The 14,466-nt window shown below is 47.4% G+C and overlaps 1 protein-coding gene across 1 annotated transcript in view; it reads left to right on the top strand.

Moving 5' to 3' along the window:
• Positions 1 to 10,452: 10,452 nt before the first annotated feature.
• The window catches only part of LOC117997781 (zinc finger protein 677-like), a 16,086-nt gene continuing 12,072 nt past the window's right edge, over positions 10,453 to 14,466 (top strand). Inside the window, exon 1 of the mRNA XM_034986143.1 lies at positions 10,453 to 10,735. Within this exon, the coding sequence (XP_034842034.1) occupies positions 10,574 to 10,735 (162 nt within the window). The 5' untranslated portion in view covers positions 10,453 to 10,573. The remainder of the gene's footprint in view (positions 10,736 to 14,466) is intronic.

The following is a 14,466-nucleotide window of genomic DNA, read 5'->3' as shown; positions in this document are numbered from 1 at the left end:
CATGCTCTCTCTCTGTCACTATCTCTCTCAATAAATAAATAAAAATCTTAAAAAAATAAAAAATAAAAAATACAGAATTTTGAACACATAAGAATTGCTGCTGTAAACACTGCAAGAGGGTCACCTATAGAAACAAGATAGTCACAAATTTCCTCATCAGGAACAGATGGGCTCTGTTAGGTGACATTTCCATGTAAATCAGCCCATTCGTCAACATTTGCAAAGAATGGACAAGAGGAACTTGAGGGGAATATCTATTTGGTCACTTGTAGCCCACTGTTTCAATAGATCACATAAAAGATAAGAAAACTGAGTATCACAGTAACAGATTAAATCAGGTTCCAACTTAGATAAAAGATTATTGACATATTTAACAAGTACACATGGAACAATCTAAAATTACTTACTATATACCAAAGAATGTTCTCAATATACATGACAAAGAGAAGAGAGCCTGCAGACCTCAGTGTGAACTGGACACAACTTAAAAATGAAAAAGTTAAAAAAAATTTTTAAGTTGAATGAAGTATGAGATCAAAATTTTTAAAAGTGGCAAGGTCATATTTATTTATTTATTTATGAAATTTATTTATTTGATAGAGAGCGTGTGCGCACAAGCAGAGGGAGGAGGAGCGGGAGAGGGAGAAGCAGGCTCAATCCCAGGACCCCAGGATCACGACCAACTTAACCAACTGAGCCATCCAGGCGGGCCTAAAAATGGGAAGGTCATAGTTAGAAAAGAATGCCATAAACTGTTTATAGGATAGCTCCAAAGCTTACTTCAGAAGTTAATAATTATTCATAGAAAAATAAAACTTAAATAACCAAGATTATTTTAAGGTTCAAAAAGAAAAATAGTACAAATATAAACGAAGAAGAATAAAGTAAATCTATTACAAAAAAGCAACACTTTTAATGTTCCTTAAAAAGGCACCATGTAGGGGCGCCTGGGTGGCTCAGTCGTTAAGTGTCTGCCTTTGGCTCAGGTCATGATTCCAGGGTCCTGGGATCCAGCCCCTCGTCGGGCTCCCTGCTCCGCGGGAAGCCTGCTTCTCCCTCCTCCACTCCCCCTGCTTGTGTTCCCTCTCTCGCTGGGTCTCTCTCTGTCAAATAAATAAAATATTAAAAAAAAAAAAAGGCATGGTGTAGTGACAGTCATTTCTTGCCCCACCTTCCTCTGAGCCCAGGCAAAGGGATGAAGGTGACCCGTCTCTGCCCTCTTGACTGAACAAGGATGACAAATAGAAGTTATCTTCTGATATAATTATAAAATGCACAAGCCTTTTAGACAGAAGTTTTGCAATGCTCATCCTGATCTGCATAATTTAATCTAATTTTAAGTGTATTATAAAGCTACGCATCAATGTAACATACTTACTCATCCATATCCAATCAATTCATCACTCCTCTGGGTCCCTTTCTTCACTATTGTCTTGCTCTCTCTCTCTCTCTCTCTCTCTCTCTCGATATTCATCTTTTTTTTTCTTCTTGCTTTTCTGTTTTCCCCTTGGGTTTCTGCTCACTCTGTTCCCCTCTCCTGTCTTGCTGTTTCTCCCCTTCTCTGGATTCCTTCTGCAACTTCTCCCCTTCTCTGCCCCTTTCTGCAACTTGTTTCCCATCTTGTTGCTCTCTCTCCAACCTTTCTGATTATCCGTCTCCACACATTTCTGCCCCTTTCCTCCCCCATCTCTACTTCCCATCTACTCTCCCAGTTAAGTTTGCTCTTTCCCTGCCACTCCCCCTTTGTCCCCACTCTCTGGCACCCCCAGCTTGCTCAGCTTCCTACCTGCTGTTTCTCCCTCTGTTCCTGTCTCCCACTGCCCCCTCCTTTCCTCCAGCACCACATTGCTCTGTCTGCCGTGACTTCAACTCTTTTTTTTAAAGATTTATTTATTTGAGAGAGAGAGAGATCGTAGGGTGGGGGGTGCAGAGGGAGAGAGAGAGAATACTGAGCAGACTCCCCACTGAGCCTGGAGCCTGATTTGGGGCTCCATCCCATGACCCTGAGATCATGACCTGAGATAGCAAGAGAGTTTGATGCTTAACCGACTGGGCACCCAATAGCCCCTGCCACGACTCCAGTTCTTTTAAACTCTCCCCTCACTGCCTGGGAAGTGCCTCCCCCTTTGTTACCTATACTCCCATTGCCCATCTTCAAAAAAAGGGGTGGCTCCTCTCCACAGTTTGTTTCCCATTATCTATCTCCCTGCAGATCTCCTTCTTACTCTAAATTTCTCCATCTTCGGGGCGCCTGGGTGGCTCAGTTGGTTAAGCGACTGCCTTCGGCTCAGGTCATGATCCTGGAGTCCCGGGATCGAGTCTCGCATCGGGCTCCCTGCTTGGCAGGGAGTCTGCTTCTCCCTCTGACCCTCCTCCCTCTCATGCTCTCTGTCTCTCATTCTCTCTCTCTCAAATAAATAAATAAAATCTTTAAAATAAATAAATAAATAAAGTAAATAAATAAATTTCTCCATCTTCTTTTCTCCCACTGCTGCTACTTTTCCATCTGTTTGTGGTTCTCCCTCATTCTTCTTTGTTCATTTTTCTGTAATTCTCTGAGTGGGTCTTGTGAAAATAAATGAGGAAACCTCATTTAAAAAGGAGTGGGAAACCCCGAAGTGGGAGCTCTCAGGCAAGTACCACTCCCTGCACCCTGCTTTACCAGCAAGAAAAGAGAAGAGAAGAATTATTTTTAAAAAGGGAGGGAATTTTTTACACGAGAATTTCACCTCCTGCTTTTAAGAAAAAAAGGAAGATCCCTTCCTGCCCCAGCAACAAACGCACTAACCACCACTTGCAGGCACCACCTCCACGCTTGTTCTCCAATGAACTTTTGTTTAAAGCAACCCGGCCCCAATTTCCTCCCAAAAATAAAAGCTGACCTTCCTTTTCTCTCCCGACTTGCTTATGCACGCCATGCATGTCCCAAACTGCAATTCCTCTGTTTCTCCCAGAATAAACTCATTTTGCTAGTAAAATGACGGACTTGTGTTTTTAAGGTGGACAGCCCCTCCTCTTCTCCGGGTTCCTCTCACGCAGAAGGGGGATGTAGTAAGATGCCCGCCGCCTCCCACAAGAGCACATTACCCAGTGCGGGGTGCACTGGCTGCCTCAAGACAGGCCCTTTTTAGGGCGCCTGGGGGGCTCGGTTGGTTGGGCGACTGCCTTCGGCTCAGGTCGTGATCCTGGAGTCCCGGGATCGAGTCCCGCATCGGGCTCCCTGCTCGGCGAGGAGCCTGCTTCTCCCTCTGACCCTCCCCCCTCTCATGCTCTCTCTCTGTCTCTCATTCTCGCTCTCTCAAATAAATAAATAAAATCTTTAAAAAAAATTAAACCATCGGGCGCCTGGGTGGCTCAGTTGGTTGAGCGACTGCCTTCGGCTCAGGTCATGATCCTGGAGTCCCAGGATCGAGTCCTGCATCAGGCTCCCTGCTCGGCGGGGAGTCTGCTTCTCCCTCTGACCCTCCCCCCTCTCATGCTCGCTCTCTCTCATCCTCTCTCAAATAAATAAATAAAATCTTTAAAAAAAAAAAAAAGGCCCTTTTTAGTCACCTCCCCAACACAGGGTAAGGAGAGGCGAGGACTGACGGGCGTTGGCCTGCGGGGCAGAGGAGCCGGCCGAGCGGGACGCGAGGTGAGGGGAAGCGCGCGAGTCTCCGCGGAGGGCTGAGCTCGCCCCTCTCTCTCGGCCCAGGTGAGGACCAGCCTCTCCTGAGGGGCGGCCGGCGCTGCCCTCTAGGGGCTGAGAAAGGCGCGGACCCACCTCGCGGATTTCCAACCGAAAGGGCAGCCCCGGCCTCCCACGGAAGCGCCTGAATTTTGGGGTGCTGTCGGGGAGGGACTGCGAGGCGCAGGTTTAAGCAAGAAAGACGAAACTCACACGCCACAGACTGGCCTCGGCTCCACGAAACCCGCTTCCGGGTCCGCAGACAACTGCGCGCGCGCAGAGGGAAGAGGCGGGGCCTGGGCGGGGCGCGCAGCAAAAGCCAGCCCGCGAGGGGACGGCGGGAGGGGGAGGCGAGGCCTGGGGGGGCGGGGCTGGCGGTAACCATAGAGACGAGGCGTTGGCGGGGCGAGGTCAGGCTGGGGCTGGGCCGGTGCGGGGGCGGGACCTGGGGTTCGCTCCCGGGCTTTCAGGGTTGAGGCGCGCTCGAGTCCCGTTTCTTGTCCTGGGCAGCAGCGTTGCTTTCTTTTTCACGTTAATGTTTCAATTTTAAGGTAAGAACTGAGAGTTTTGTGGGCGCCACTTACGTTGGAGAGTAAGAGGTTAGCCTCTTCACAGCTGAGAACGGTTCAGGTCCCGCCAGAGAAGTTGGAGCAGCTCCGCCGTCTGGGAGCTGGGACCTCGGTGCGAGGTGCATGTGGGCGGTGGCTGGGTCCCGGAACACGGCTGCAACGTAACGAAACGAAAACGGGAGTATGTGTAGGCGATGCCTGGGCGCCATGTGCAGTCTCATTAGGGCGCCCAGAGCGTCGTTTCCGTCTCTACTGTCCATTCACCTGGGAGTCGGGGACTCAACCCTGTGGGGTTGCAGAGATTTTCCCAGGGGCAAGACCTGAGCCGTGGGACTAGGAGGGCTAAGGCGTGTAACAATATGTTACTTTTAAAAAATCAGTAACTTTAGGGGCACCTGGGTGGCTCAGGTCATGATCCCAGGGTCCTGGGATCGAGCCCCGCATCGGGCTCCCTGCTCCGCGGGAGGCCTGCTTCTCGCTCTCCCACTCCCCCTGCTTGTGTTCCCTCTCTCGCGCTGTCTCTCTCTGTCAAATAAATACATAAAATCTTTTTTAAAAAATCAGTAACTTTAAAAAAAAGATTAAATTGCATGGCTGTTTTTATACTTATTATATTGTTCCACACTTGAGATGAATTATACTCAAATGCATTCGAGATCAACACTGTTGGCATCACAATATGGTTAAGTCGTAATTTCTAAATATAACAATTTCAAATTTACTTTACAATCACTCTGAAGATAATTAGAAAGCATGTTTTTTATTTAAAAATTTTAGCGGGGGATCGGGCTCCCTGCTCAGCAGGGAGTCTGCTTCTCCCTCTCCCACTCCCCCTGCTTGTGTTCCCTCTCTTGCCTTCGGCTCAGGTCATGGTCCCAGGGTCCTGGGATCGAGCCCCGCATCGGGCTCCCTGCTCCGCGGGAGGCCTGCTTCTCGCTCTCCCACTCCCCTTGCTTGTGTTCCCTCTCTCGCTGTGTCTCTGTCAAATAAATAAGTAAAACCTTTAAAAAAAAATAAATAGGGCGCCTGGGTGGCTCAGTCGGTTAAGCGACTGCCTTCCGCTCGGGTCGTGATCCTGGAGTCCCGGGATCGAGTCCCACATCGGGCTCCCTGCTCGGTGGGGAGCCTGCTTCTCCCTCTGACCCTCCCCCTTCTCATGCTCTCTCTCTCTCAAATAAATAAATAAAATCTTTAAAAACAAAAAAAGATTTTATTTATTTGGGCGCCTGGGTGGCTCAGTTGGTTGAGCGACTGCCTTCGGCTCAGGTCGTGATCCTGGAGTCCCGGGATCGAGTCCCGCATCGGGCTCCCTGCTCGGCGGGGAGTCTGCTTCTCCCTCTGCCCTCTTCCCTCTCGTGCTCTCTGTCTCTCATTCTCTCTCTCTCAAATAAATAAATAAAATCTTTAAAAAAAAAATCAGTAACTTTAAAAAAAGATTAAATTGCATGGCTGTTTTTATACTTATTATATTGTTCCACACTTGAGATGAATTATACTCAAATGCATTCGAGATCAACACTGTTGGCATCACAATATGGTTAAGTCGTAATTTCTAAATATAACAATTTCAAATTTACTTTACAATCACTCTGAAGATAATTAGAAAGCATGTTTTTTCTTTAAAAGTTTTAGCGGGGAGCCCGGCTGGCTCAGTCGGTAGAGCAGTCAACTTTTGATTTTGCCAGCCTGAGTTCGAGCGCCATATTGGGTGTAGAGATTACTTTTTTGTAAAGGTAGTATATTTTAGTTGTTTTCTTTGTTTTCTATTTCTGAATGTTCTGGCAGATGTGGATAACAAAGCCCGTAAAATATATAGTCCTTAAAAGACATTTCAGTTTATTTTCACCAAAAAATAATCTTGCAATATATCTAGGGTATTTATTTAGGTTTTTTAAAAAATAAAGCTTTAGAATATCTATCTATATCGATATATATATATATATACATATGGACACCTGAATGGTTCAGTTGGTTAAGCATCTGCTTTCAGCTCAGATCATGATCCAGGGGTCCTGGGATTGAGTCCTGAGTTCCGCATCAGGCTCCTTGCTCAGCGGGGAGCCTGCTTCTCCGTCTGCCACTCCCCGCTGCTTGTGCTCACTCTCTGTCAAATAAATAAAATCTTTTTAAAAATCATGAGATAAAGAATATGTATGTAGATAAATAATAATATGGAGATATAAATTATTCACTTAACCATAGAGAAGTTACCTTTTGTAAGGAGAATTACATTTAACAGAAAGCTCTATTTTTACAGGTGTCTCCCTCCCTATAGGGGAAGAGAAGGATGACTCTACGCAAAAATTTTATCAAAAGCCTAACAAGTTTTACTTTTGTTTACGCAGCTTTCTTTGGTCAAGTCTTCATAGTTGGCTTTGCCCCATCTTTCTTTTGTCTTTAGTGGAAGGTGGTATTTCAGTAGGTGGCTTTAGGCCACCTGGGGAGTTACTTAGGTTTTCTCTGGGTCTCTCCCGTGTATATATGAGATATACGTGTTCATAAACATCTGTTTGTTTTTCTCCTGTTAATCTATCTTTTATTACAGGGGTCTCAGCCAAGAACTCAGAAGAGTAGATGGAAAATTATTTTTCCTTCCCTATACCATGCGTGTTGGCAAGAAAGAAGTTTCCCCATGGACTTCCATAATCCCAAGCAAAGAAATAAGCTGATGGTGGAACTTTAAATTAAACCCAGAACAGTAGAGAAGTTAATTGTGAGAGTCATGAATCTATTTTGTTTATGAATTTTGTTGCTTGTAAAATTGTCGAGAGCAAAATAAATATATTCACAAGAAATTAAAAAAGGATATATCCTCATTTACAGGAATATTTTGATATGTCTCCCTGTAATATCAGTTAAAAACAGGTGCCACTTATTAAAGATTCAAAAATATGAAAAACACAGGAACTAGTTTGACCTAATGAATATATATTAAACCCTCTGACACAAATACAGAGAATAACACTTTCTAACCCAGATAAATCAACTAAAATATTTACCACTCGTGAATTAAAAAAAAAAATCAAACTTAGGTAAGGAGAGGTTTTATTTGAGAGGATATTGTATTAGGGAAAACATTCCAACCACATCTACAAATGTCTCCAAAGCCAGACAGAAAAGTGATCTTCCTTTGTTTCAGGGGTAAACAGGTCTAGAAAAAAACAGAGGAGAATGGATGAGCCTGTGGCAAGACCTGTAACTGATCAGAGAATGTTTTACCTTGAAGTTGCCTATTCTTGGGAGGGGCTGTTATAATGGTGGGGTTGTTCTTAATTACAGTGCTCAAGAGGTCTAAATTCTGAGCTTTTGGGAAGGAGAGAAACTTAAGTAAAGTTAAGTCATTCTAACAAGCATTGTTCTGTAGGAGGGGGAAATTCTCTCCTTCCCTCTTGAGTCTCTGGCCGGGCTTAAGAATCAAACTGGCATGGGGCGCTTGGGTGGCTCAGTCATTAAGCGTCTGCCTTCAGCTCAGGTAATGATCCCAGGGTCCTGGGATGGAGCCCTGCATCCCTGCTCCGCGGGGCGCCTGCTTCTCCCTCTCCCACACCCCCTGCTTGTGTTCCCTCTCTCATGCTGTCTCTGTCAAATAAATAAATAAAATCATAAAAAAGGCATTAAACTGACCTAAGATTCACAGGAGAAAAGCAGACACATTTTATTGATTTTTTTTACATGTATAAGGGAGCCTGCACAAGAGAATGAAGACCCAAAGAAGTGGCAGAACCCTGCCTGGACATGAGTATGTAGCACAAACCAGTCCTACCACCATCCTGCGCTGTCCCTGGGGGTACTTGATCTCCCCTACTCTCCCCCATTCTGCCTCTTCCTTCCTATCCAAACCTTTGGGCATGCACACAGAGAAGCCCGCGGCCTCTCAGGGCCTGAATGCAGCACCTCCCACAATCCATGTGTCTCTAGGACCGCACAGAGGCTGGCACTAGCTCCCCACAACTACCCCATGCCATATAAACGTATGAAGCCCTCCCAGGTCCTCGCTAAAGCTGCTCCCCAAAATTTCTTAGAATTCTATGTCATACTTTTGGCCTTACACAAGTATGCACACAGAGCTCAGCTGCCTCCAGAATCTGCACCCTGGAAGGCAATCTCTTCTGCCTAGCTGGGGTCCCCAGGGTTTAACAGAACGGTGAGACCAGGCACTCTCTCAAATAACCTCTTAGATACAGAATTTTCCTCTTGCACTCCTCCCACCCACAACCACCCTGAGGTCCTACCTCCTGAGAACTGCTTAGAGAACTTAGTTCAGGGTAGGTCCTCTGGCTGCCCATCCAGGACTGGCACTCATTTTCTGGATACCCAGATGCACATAAAGGAGAGCAAAAGTCCTTAAAATTTGGTAAATGAAAATTTGTTCTTTTGGTTATAACCTATGTATAGGGAATTCCTCAAAGCATGATGTCTCCAACTCCTGGGGGCCCCGCTGGTCACTCCACATGTTAAAAACAAAATACATGAGCACAAATGAACGAACCAACCATCAGAAAATCCCTCAGAACCACTAATCCCACCACTCCTTTGTTTCCTTTTCTTCCGTGTATATTGCGCTACCGTCACATGAAGACCATTTTAATGATCAGTCATAGGGAAACAAAAGAGACACAGAGAATCTCCACCCCCAGATAGGGAAAAGCCCAGCACCTAAATCCTCCTGAGGAAAATGGATATATAAAACCCAACTCCGGGCGCCTGGGTGGCTCAGATGGTTGAGCGTCTGCCTTCGGCTCAGGTCATGATCTCAGGGTCCTGGGATCAAGTCCCGCATCGGGCTTCCTGCTCCTTGGGAGCCTGCTTCTCCTCTGCCTCTCTCTCTCTGTCTCTCATGAATAAATAAAAATAAAATCTTAAAAAAAAAAACAAACAAACCCAACTCCCACGGTATTACAAGAATTAACTCACATAATTTATGTGACATTCCCAGCACAGTTCCTGAGATGTAGTGCACACTACCATTCTTGTGAGCACATCGCAGATGTTAAAAAACAATATTGCTTTAGTGAATGAATGCATATTGTTTCTGTAAGGAAAAATATAAACTAAAAATGAGAGAAAGAAAAGAGGTCTCTCTCTTGGGGAAAAAAAAAAAAGCAAAGAGACTTTTCTTCCTCCCTTTTCCTAGAGCATTTCCCCTAGAAAACTTTTAAGTTCTTTGTCTTCCTGTTTGAAATATATCTACGTCTTTGAAAAGCTAAATAAGGCTCTCGCCAACACTGTAACTCAGGAATGTTTGCTCAAGATCTGGGAGCCATCTCTTTGAAATGTAAACATCAAAGGAAATAGTATATTTATCTTGCAATTCCTGTGGGAGGATCGGTGCCTAACTCAGCAGGTGCCTTGCTCTGAGTGACAAAACTCCCTCCTCTGTCATAGAGATACGAGAAGTTTGTTTTCCCTCTGGTTAAAGCCAGTTAGCTAACACAAATGGCCACCCAGATTACGTGGTGATGTTAGGATGAGCTATGTGTGACAAATGGTGCTGTCATGTCTTTTTGAGAACGAGCTATGATCTATCTTGAGAACATGCATGTAACCCTTCGTATCCCCTTGTCTTTTATGACAGGGTGAAATTCATTTCTGCGATCTCTCAAGATTGCCTGTGATGCACATCTCATTCTGGTTTAATGCTTATTCACTTATGAAACTGTTTTTTTCCTCTACTACCTTTGTGGAGAGGATTGCTGGGTTGGGAGACGATTTTGTTTTTAATCATATTCCCCAACACCGCCCGCTGAGCTTTCAGTTTAACAGGAAAACATCTCAGCTTCTAATATAAGCGGCACTCACAACTAAGTTGTTTGAAACATTAACTTAAAATAGCCAGGAGAGGGGCGCCTGGGCGGCTCAGTCGTTAAGCGTCTGCCTTAGGCTCAGGTCATGGTCCCAGGGTCCTGGGATCGAGTCCCGCATCGGGCCCCCTGCTCAGTAGGAAGCCTGCTTCTCCCTCTCCCACTCCCCCTGCTTGTGTTCCCTCTCTCGCTGTGTCTCTCTCTGTTAAATAAATAAAATCTTATAAAAAATTAAAAGAATTGGGGTGCCTGGGTGGCTCAGTCGTTAAACGTCTGCCTTCGGCTCAGGTCGTGATCCCAGGGTCCTGGGATCGAGCCCCGCATCGGGCTCCCTGCTCTGCGGGAGCCCTGCTTCTCCCTCTCCCACTCCCCCTGCTTGTGTTCCCGCTCTCGCTGTCTCTCTCTCTGTCGAGTAAATAAATAAAATAAAAAATAAAAAAAATAGCCAGGAGACTGTTCGGTCCACGAGACCCCAAAGAGATTCAAACAAACTGAAAAGCTGAGAGTAAGGTACCTTCGGGCTGAAAAGGCAGGAAATGTTGAGAGGCGGGACCGAGGTCCAGACCCCGCTCCTACGTCGGCCACGCCCCTTCTGTCCAGCCCAGGCCACCGTCCACGGCCCGTCCCCCCGCCCCCGCAGCACGCCGCGCAGGCGCAGTACCCTGCAGACCCGGAAGCTGAGGGAAGGGCACAGTCAGGTGAGTCGGTGTCAGATTTTTGGTTCAACACGGGCCTTTGTGGGACCCGACCCTCGCCCCAGGGCTCCGATCCGCAACCCGGACTTTGGGGTTGCCTCATAGATAAAACCGCTCCCGCGCCCAATGATTCCCGGCAGCACCGTCAGATATTGCAGGCCTGGGAGCTCCGCTGCGGGTCCGGGGGTCCACGTCTTTTTCGAGTTAAAGTTGCCGAGGCGCGTAACCGCCCTCCGTCCAGGTAGACAGCGATTGCGGACTTTTCCCTCTGAAAACCCTTCCAGGACTCCCGCCACGCTCCGGCCCTTTCCGCCTCTCAGCCACGCTGTGTGAGTCTTCCCTCGGTGGCCCCCAGGGCGGAGGCGCTCGTGCAGACCCCGACGCCCCATCTCCGTGGCCTCGGGGCTCTGCAGGCACCGACCCTCCCCTGACGCCCCCTCCACCTACGCGACCTCCGGAGCCGGCCCTCCTTGCCTACTTTGTACTCACCGCCCCAGGGGTTTCTTCCGCACAAACCACATGCTTCTGCTTGTCATCGTGTGTTTCCATTCCTGAAGCCCTACTGGAAAAGTGTTCTTCCCAGGCAAAGAACGTTTTTGTCCCATACCTGTGAGTGTGAGGGTGTGGGGCGAAGCAGAGACAGTCTGACGGAGAACGAGAAAGACTACGTGTGAGAGAAAGGAAGGAAGAGAGGGTAGAACTGGGCAGAGCAGGTGGATGTGGAGAGACAGTAAGAGTGGAGCGAACCAGGGCGCCTGGGTGGCTCAGTCGGTTAAGCGACTGCCTTCGGCTCAGGTCATGATCCTGGAGTCCCGGGATCGAGTCCCGCATCGGGCTCCCTGCTCGGCGGGGGGTCTGCTTCGTCCTTTGACCCTATCCCCTCTCATGTGTTCTCTCTCTCTCTCAAATAAATAAAATAAAAAATCTTAAAAAAAAAAAGAGTGGAGTGAACCAGAGAAAAGTAGAGGGAGAAGAAAATAGAGAAATCTAGATTAAAAGGTATCTCCAGAGGTGAAGGGTAGCACACTGGACGAGAGAGACCTTAACCGGGGACAGGAGTGGGATAGCAAGGAGCAGATACAGCAGACTGAGATTGTGGGGGAAGGAATAGAAGAATTGGAGCCGTGACAGCCAGACAGAGGTGGTGCTGGGACAGAAAGGGGGGCAGTGGGTGACAGCAGATGGACAAACAGCAAGGAAGGGATCCCCTGGCTGTAATCCCTTCATTGGCTTCCTGTTGCCCTCAGGACAAAAATCCAGACCCCACTGTACGGCTACAGCAGAGAGCTCTGGAGGTGGGGTGACTCTCCAGAGTTGGTCCAGTTTGAGGGAAGGAACAGGCTTCTCTTTCCTGCATTGACCAGACATTGGACACTGGCTGCCCAGCCAGGTGCTGCGATGAAGAGGCCACTGCTCCCTTTAGCTGAGTCAGTTTACAAGGAGGGAGTGAGCTGTCTAGTTGTCAGCAGCCAAACTGACAGCTGTGGGGCAGTTTGTGCCTGAATCCTGAGGGGTGGATCCAAGAAGCCCCATCTGGTGTTTATGTGGTTGACTTCTGTGGGGTCTCTTAGGACCCATAAGGGGTTGAAGGGAAAGTGTCACCATTTGGGTGGTAATCTGTAGTGGTTTTGGTCGGGGATCTCATTATTACAAGCAAAGCATTATTGAAAGTATCACACGTGTTTTGTGGGCTACAAATGACATTTTGGGGCATTTCATTAGTAGATACCTGAGTCTTGCTGGAGTATGTACATCATGTCAGACATTACTCTTATATTATGACATTATGGAGATATCTGAGTTTAGATAGTCTCCAAGAAGGAACATATCGGATCCTGGGGTGGTGGGTGTCTTCCTGCCAAAACGAAAGATTGATGTTGGGAACACAGTGTGGGATTCTTCGGCAGTGTATAGGTGATTAGGAGGTTCTGTCCTTTAATAATGTGGGGTGTCCACTGGGATTGTAGAACAAACACCATGGGAACTTGCAGGAGTGTCTGAGTCAAGAAGGCAGACAGTGGGGGACTGGGGCCCAGGTGGTGGGTGTTTTCACTGGGGCAGGCTTGCTGGAAGTGGGTCTCTGGGAACAGCAGCGAGGGGCGGTAAGGTCGAACAGTACAACAGTCTCAGGATCTTTTGCACACTGCCACTGCTCATCAATTCTTACCTTACCTCTAGGCAGTTACTTTGTTCACCATATACATATGGTAATGTCTCATCTTAAAAAGAATCCACAAAAAAAGAGAGCCTTTTACTACATTCTCGCCTCTTTAAAATAAAACATCCTCTATTAGCTACATTTCCCACTCTGGTAAGTTCTCTTTCTTATGCTCCATTTCAGAGCAGAATACACTAAACACATGCTTATACTCTGCTTTAGATCTTGCTTCCAGTTTTTTGTTTTTTTTTTTTTTTAAGATTTTATTTATTTATTCGAGAGAGAGAGAAGAGTGCATGGGCAGGGGGAAGGGCAGAAGGAGAGGGAGAAACAGACTCCCCACTGAGCAGGGAGCATTACGTGGGGCTCAATCCTAGGACCCTGGGATCATGACCTCAGCCAAAGGCAGACACTTAACCGACTGAACCACCCAGGCACCCCCAGTTCTCACTTTCATATCCACCATGCCGCTGAGACTTTCCATGTCTGAGTCACTGGGGACCTCCCCACTTCTCAGTCCAGGAATTGGTGTGCTCTTACCACGCTGGTCCTAGCTATAGCGAGCTGGGCTCCCTCTTCCTGAAGCACTTTCTCTTGGCTTCCACATCACACTACTTTTTTTAAAGTAAATCTGTCTTCCAGTTACCTGTTTTAATTTTCTTCTCCCTGTTCATGTGTCTATTTCCTGTGCCTGTTTCCCCTAACTCCCTGGTCTCTGTGGGAGCACCCCTAGGCTTAGTCCCTGAACCCCTTCTCTTCTGTCTCCACCTCCTGCCTTTCCACGTCACTCCATCTCATGACTTTGAACACTGATGTCTCCTTTCACTGCTCCACCCAGACCTCCAGACCTCTTCCCTGAAACCAGGGTCCTGTATCCAGCTGCCTTAACATCTCTGCTGGGACAACAGTCTGGCGCCTTCACCTTAATATGTCCAGCAGTGACCCCCCAAACTCCTCCAAAAGTGTCCCCTGCAGTCTGCCTCCGCATATAGGGCGACCCTCTATTTCCTGCAGCCTAGCTGGGCATCTTGGCATGTTTGCAAAGTATACAAGACCCATTACTTAGTATTTTAACTTAGGACAAAAGAAATAAAAATCAGATGTTTTCTCAAAATGGATAAGGGAATACATGGTTTCTAAAAGTCTTCTCAGGTATAGGGGGAAAGCTTGAAGAATTCTAATCTGCTTTGGAACTTTCTGATCTGCTTCCTTTAATACTCTCTGATCTTACCTCCTCCACCTCTCCTCCACTCACCTGGCTCCAGCCATACAGGCCTCCCTGCCCTTTCCGGAGCCCAAAATGCCACTACCCCAGGGTCTTCACATGCGTGTCCTGCCTAGAAGTCTCTGGCCTCTCACATGCAGGTGGCAAAGTCTCTTCTTGCCTTGGGTCTTTGTTCTGATACCACCCCTCAGTGGCTGCCTTCTCTGGCTTCTGTCCTCCCACCACCACTCCCTTTAACATTCCATCTACTCCCTCACCCTCAGTTCTGGTCCCTTTTGCCTGCTCTGCATATTTCTTTCTGCTCCTTCCCCTTCCACTGGCTGGATACTCATGACAGCAAGGCCCCAGGGG

This window comes from Mirounga leonina, unplaced genomic scaffold, assembly GCF_011800145.1.
Source record: "Mirounga leonina isolate KUSES-001 unplaced genomic scaffold, KU_Mleo_1.0 Mir_376, whole genome shotgun sequence".
Classification (NCBI taxonomy): Eukaryota; Metazoa; Chordata; class Mammalia; order Carnivora; family Phocidae; genus Mirounga; species Mirounga leonina.
This window is presented reverse-complemented; position numbering and strand designations above follow the sequence as displayed.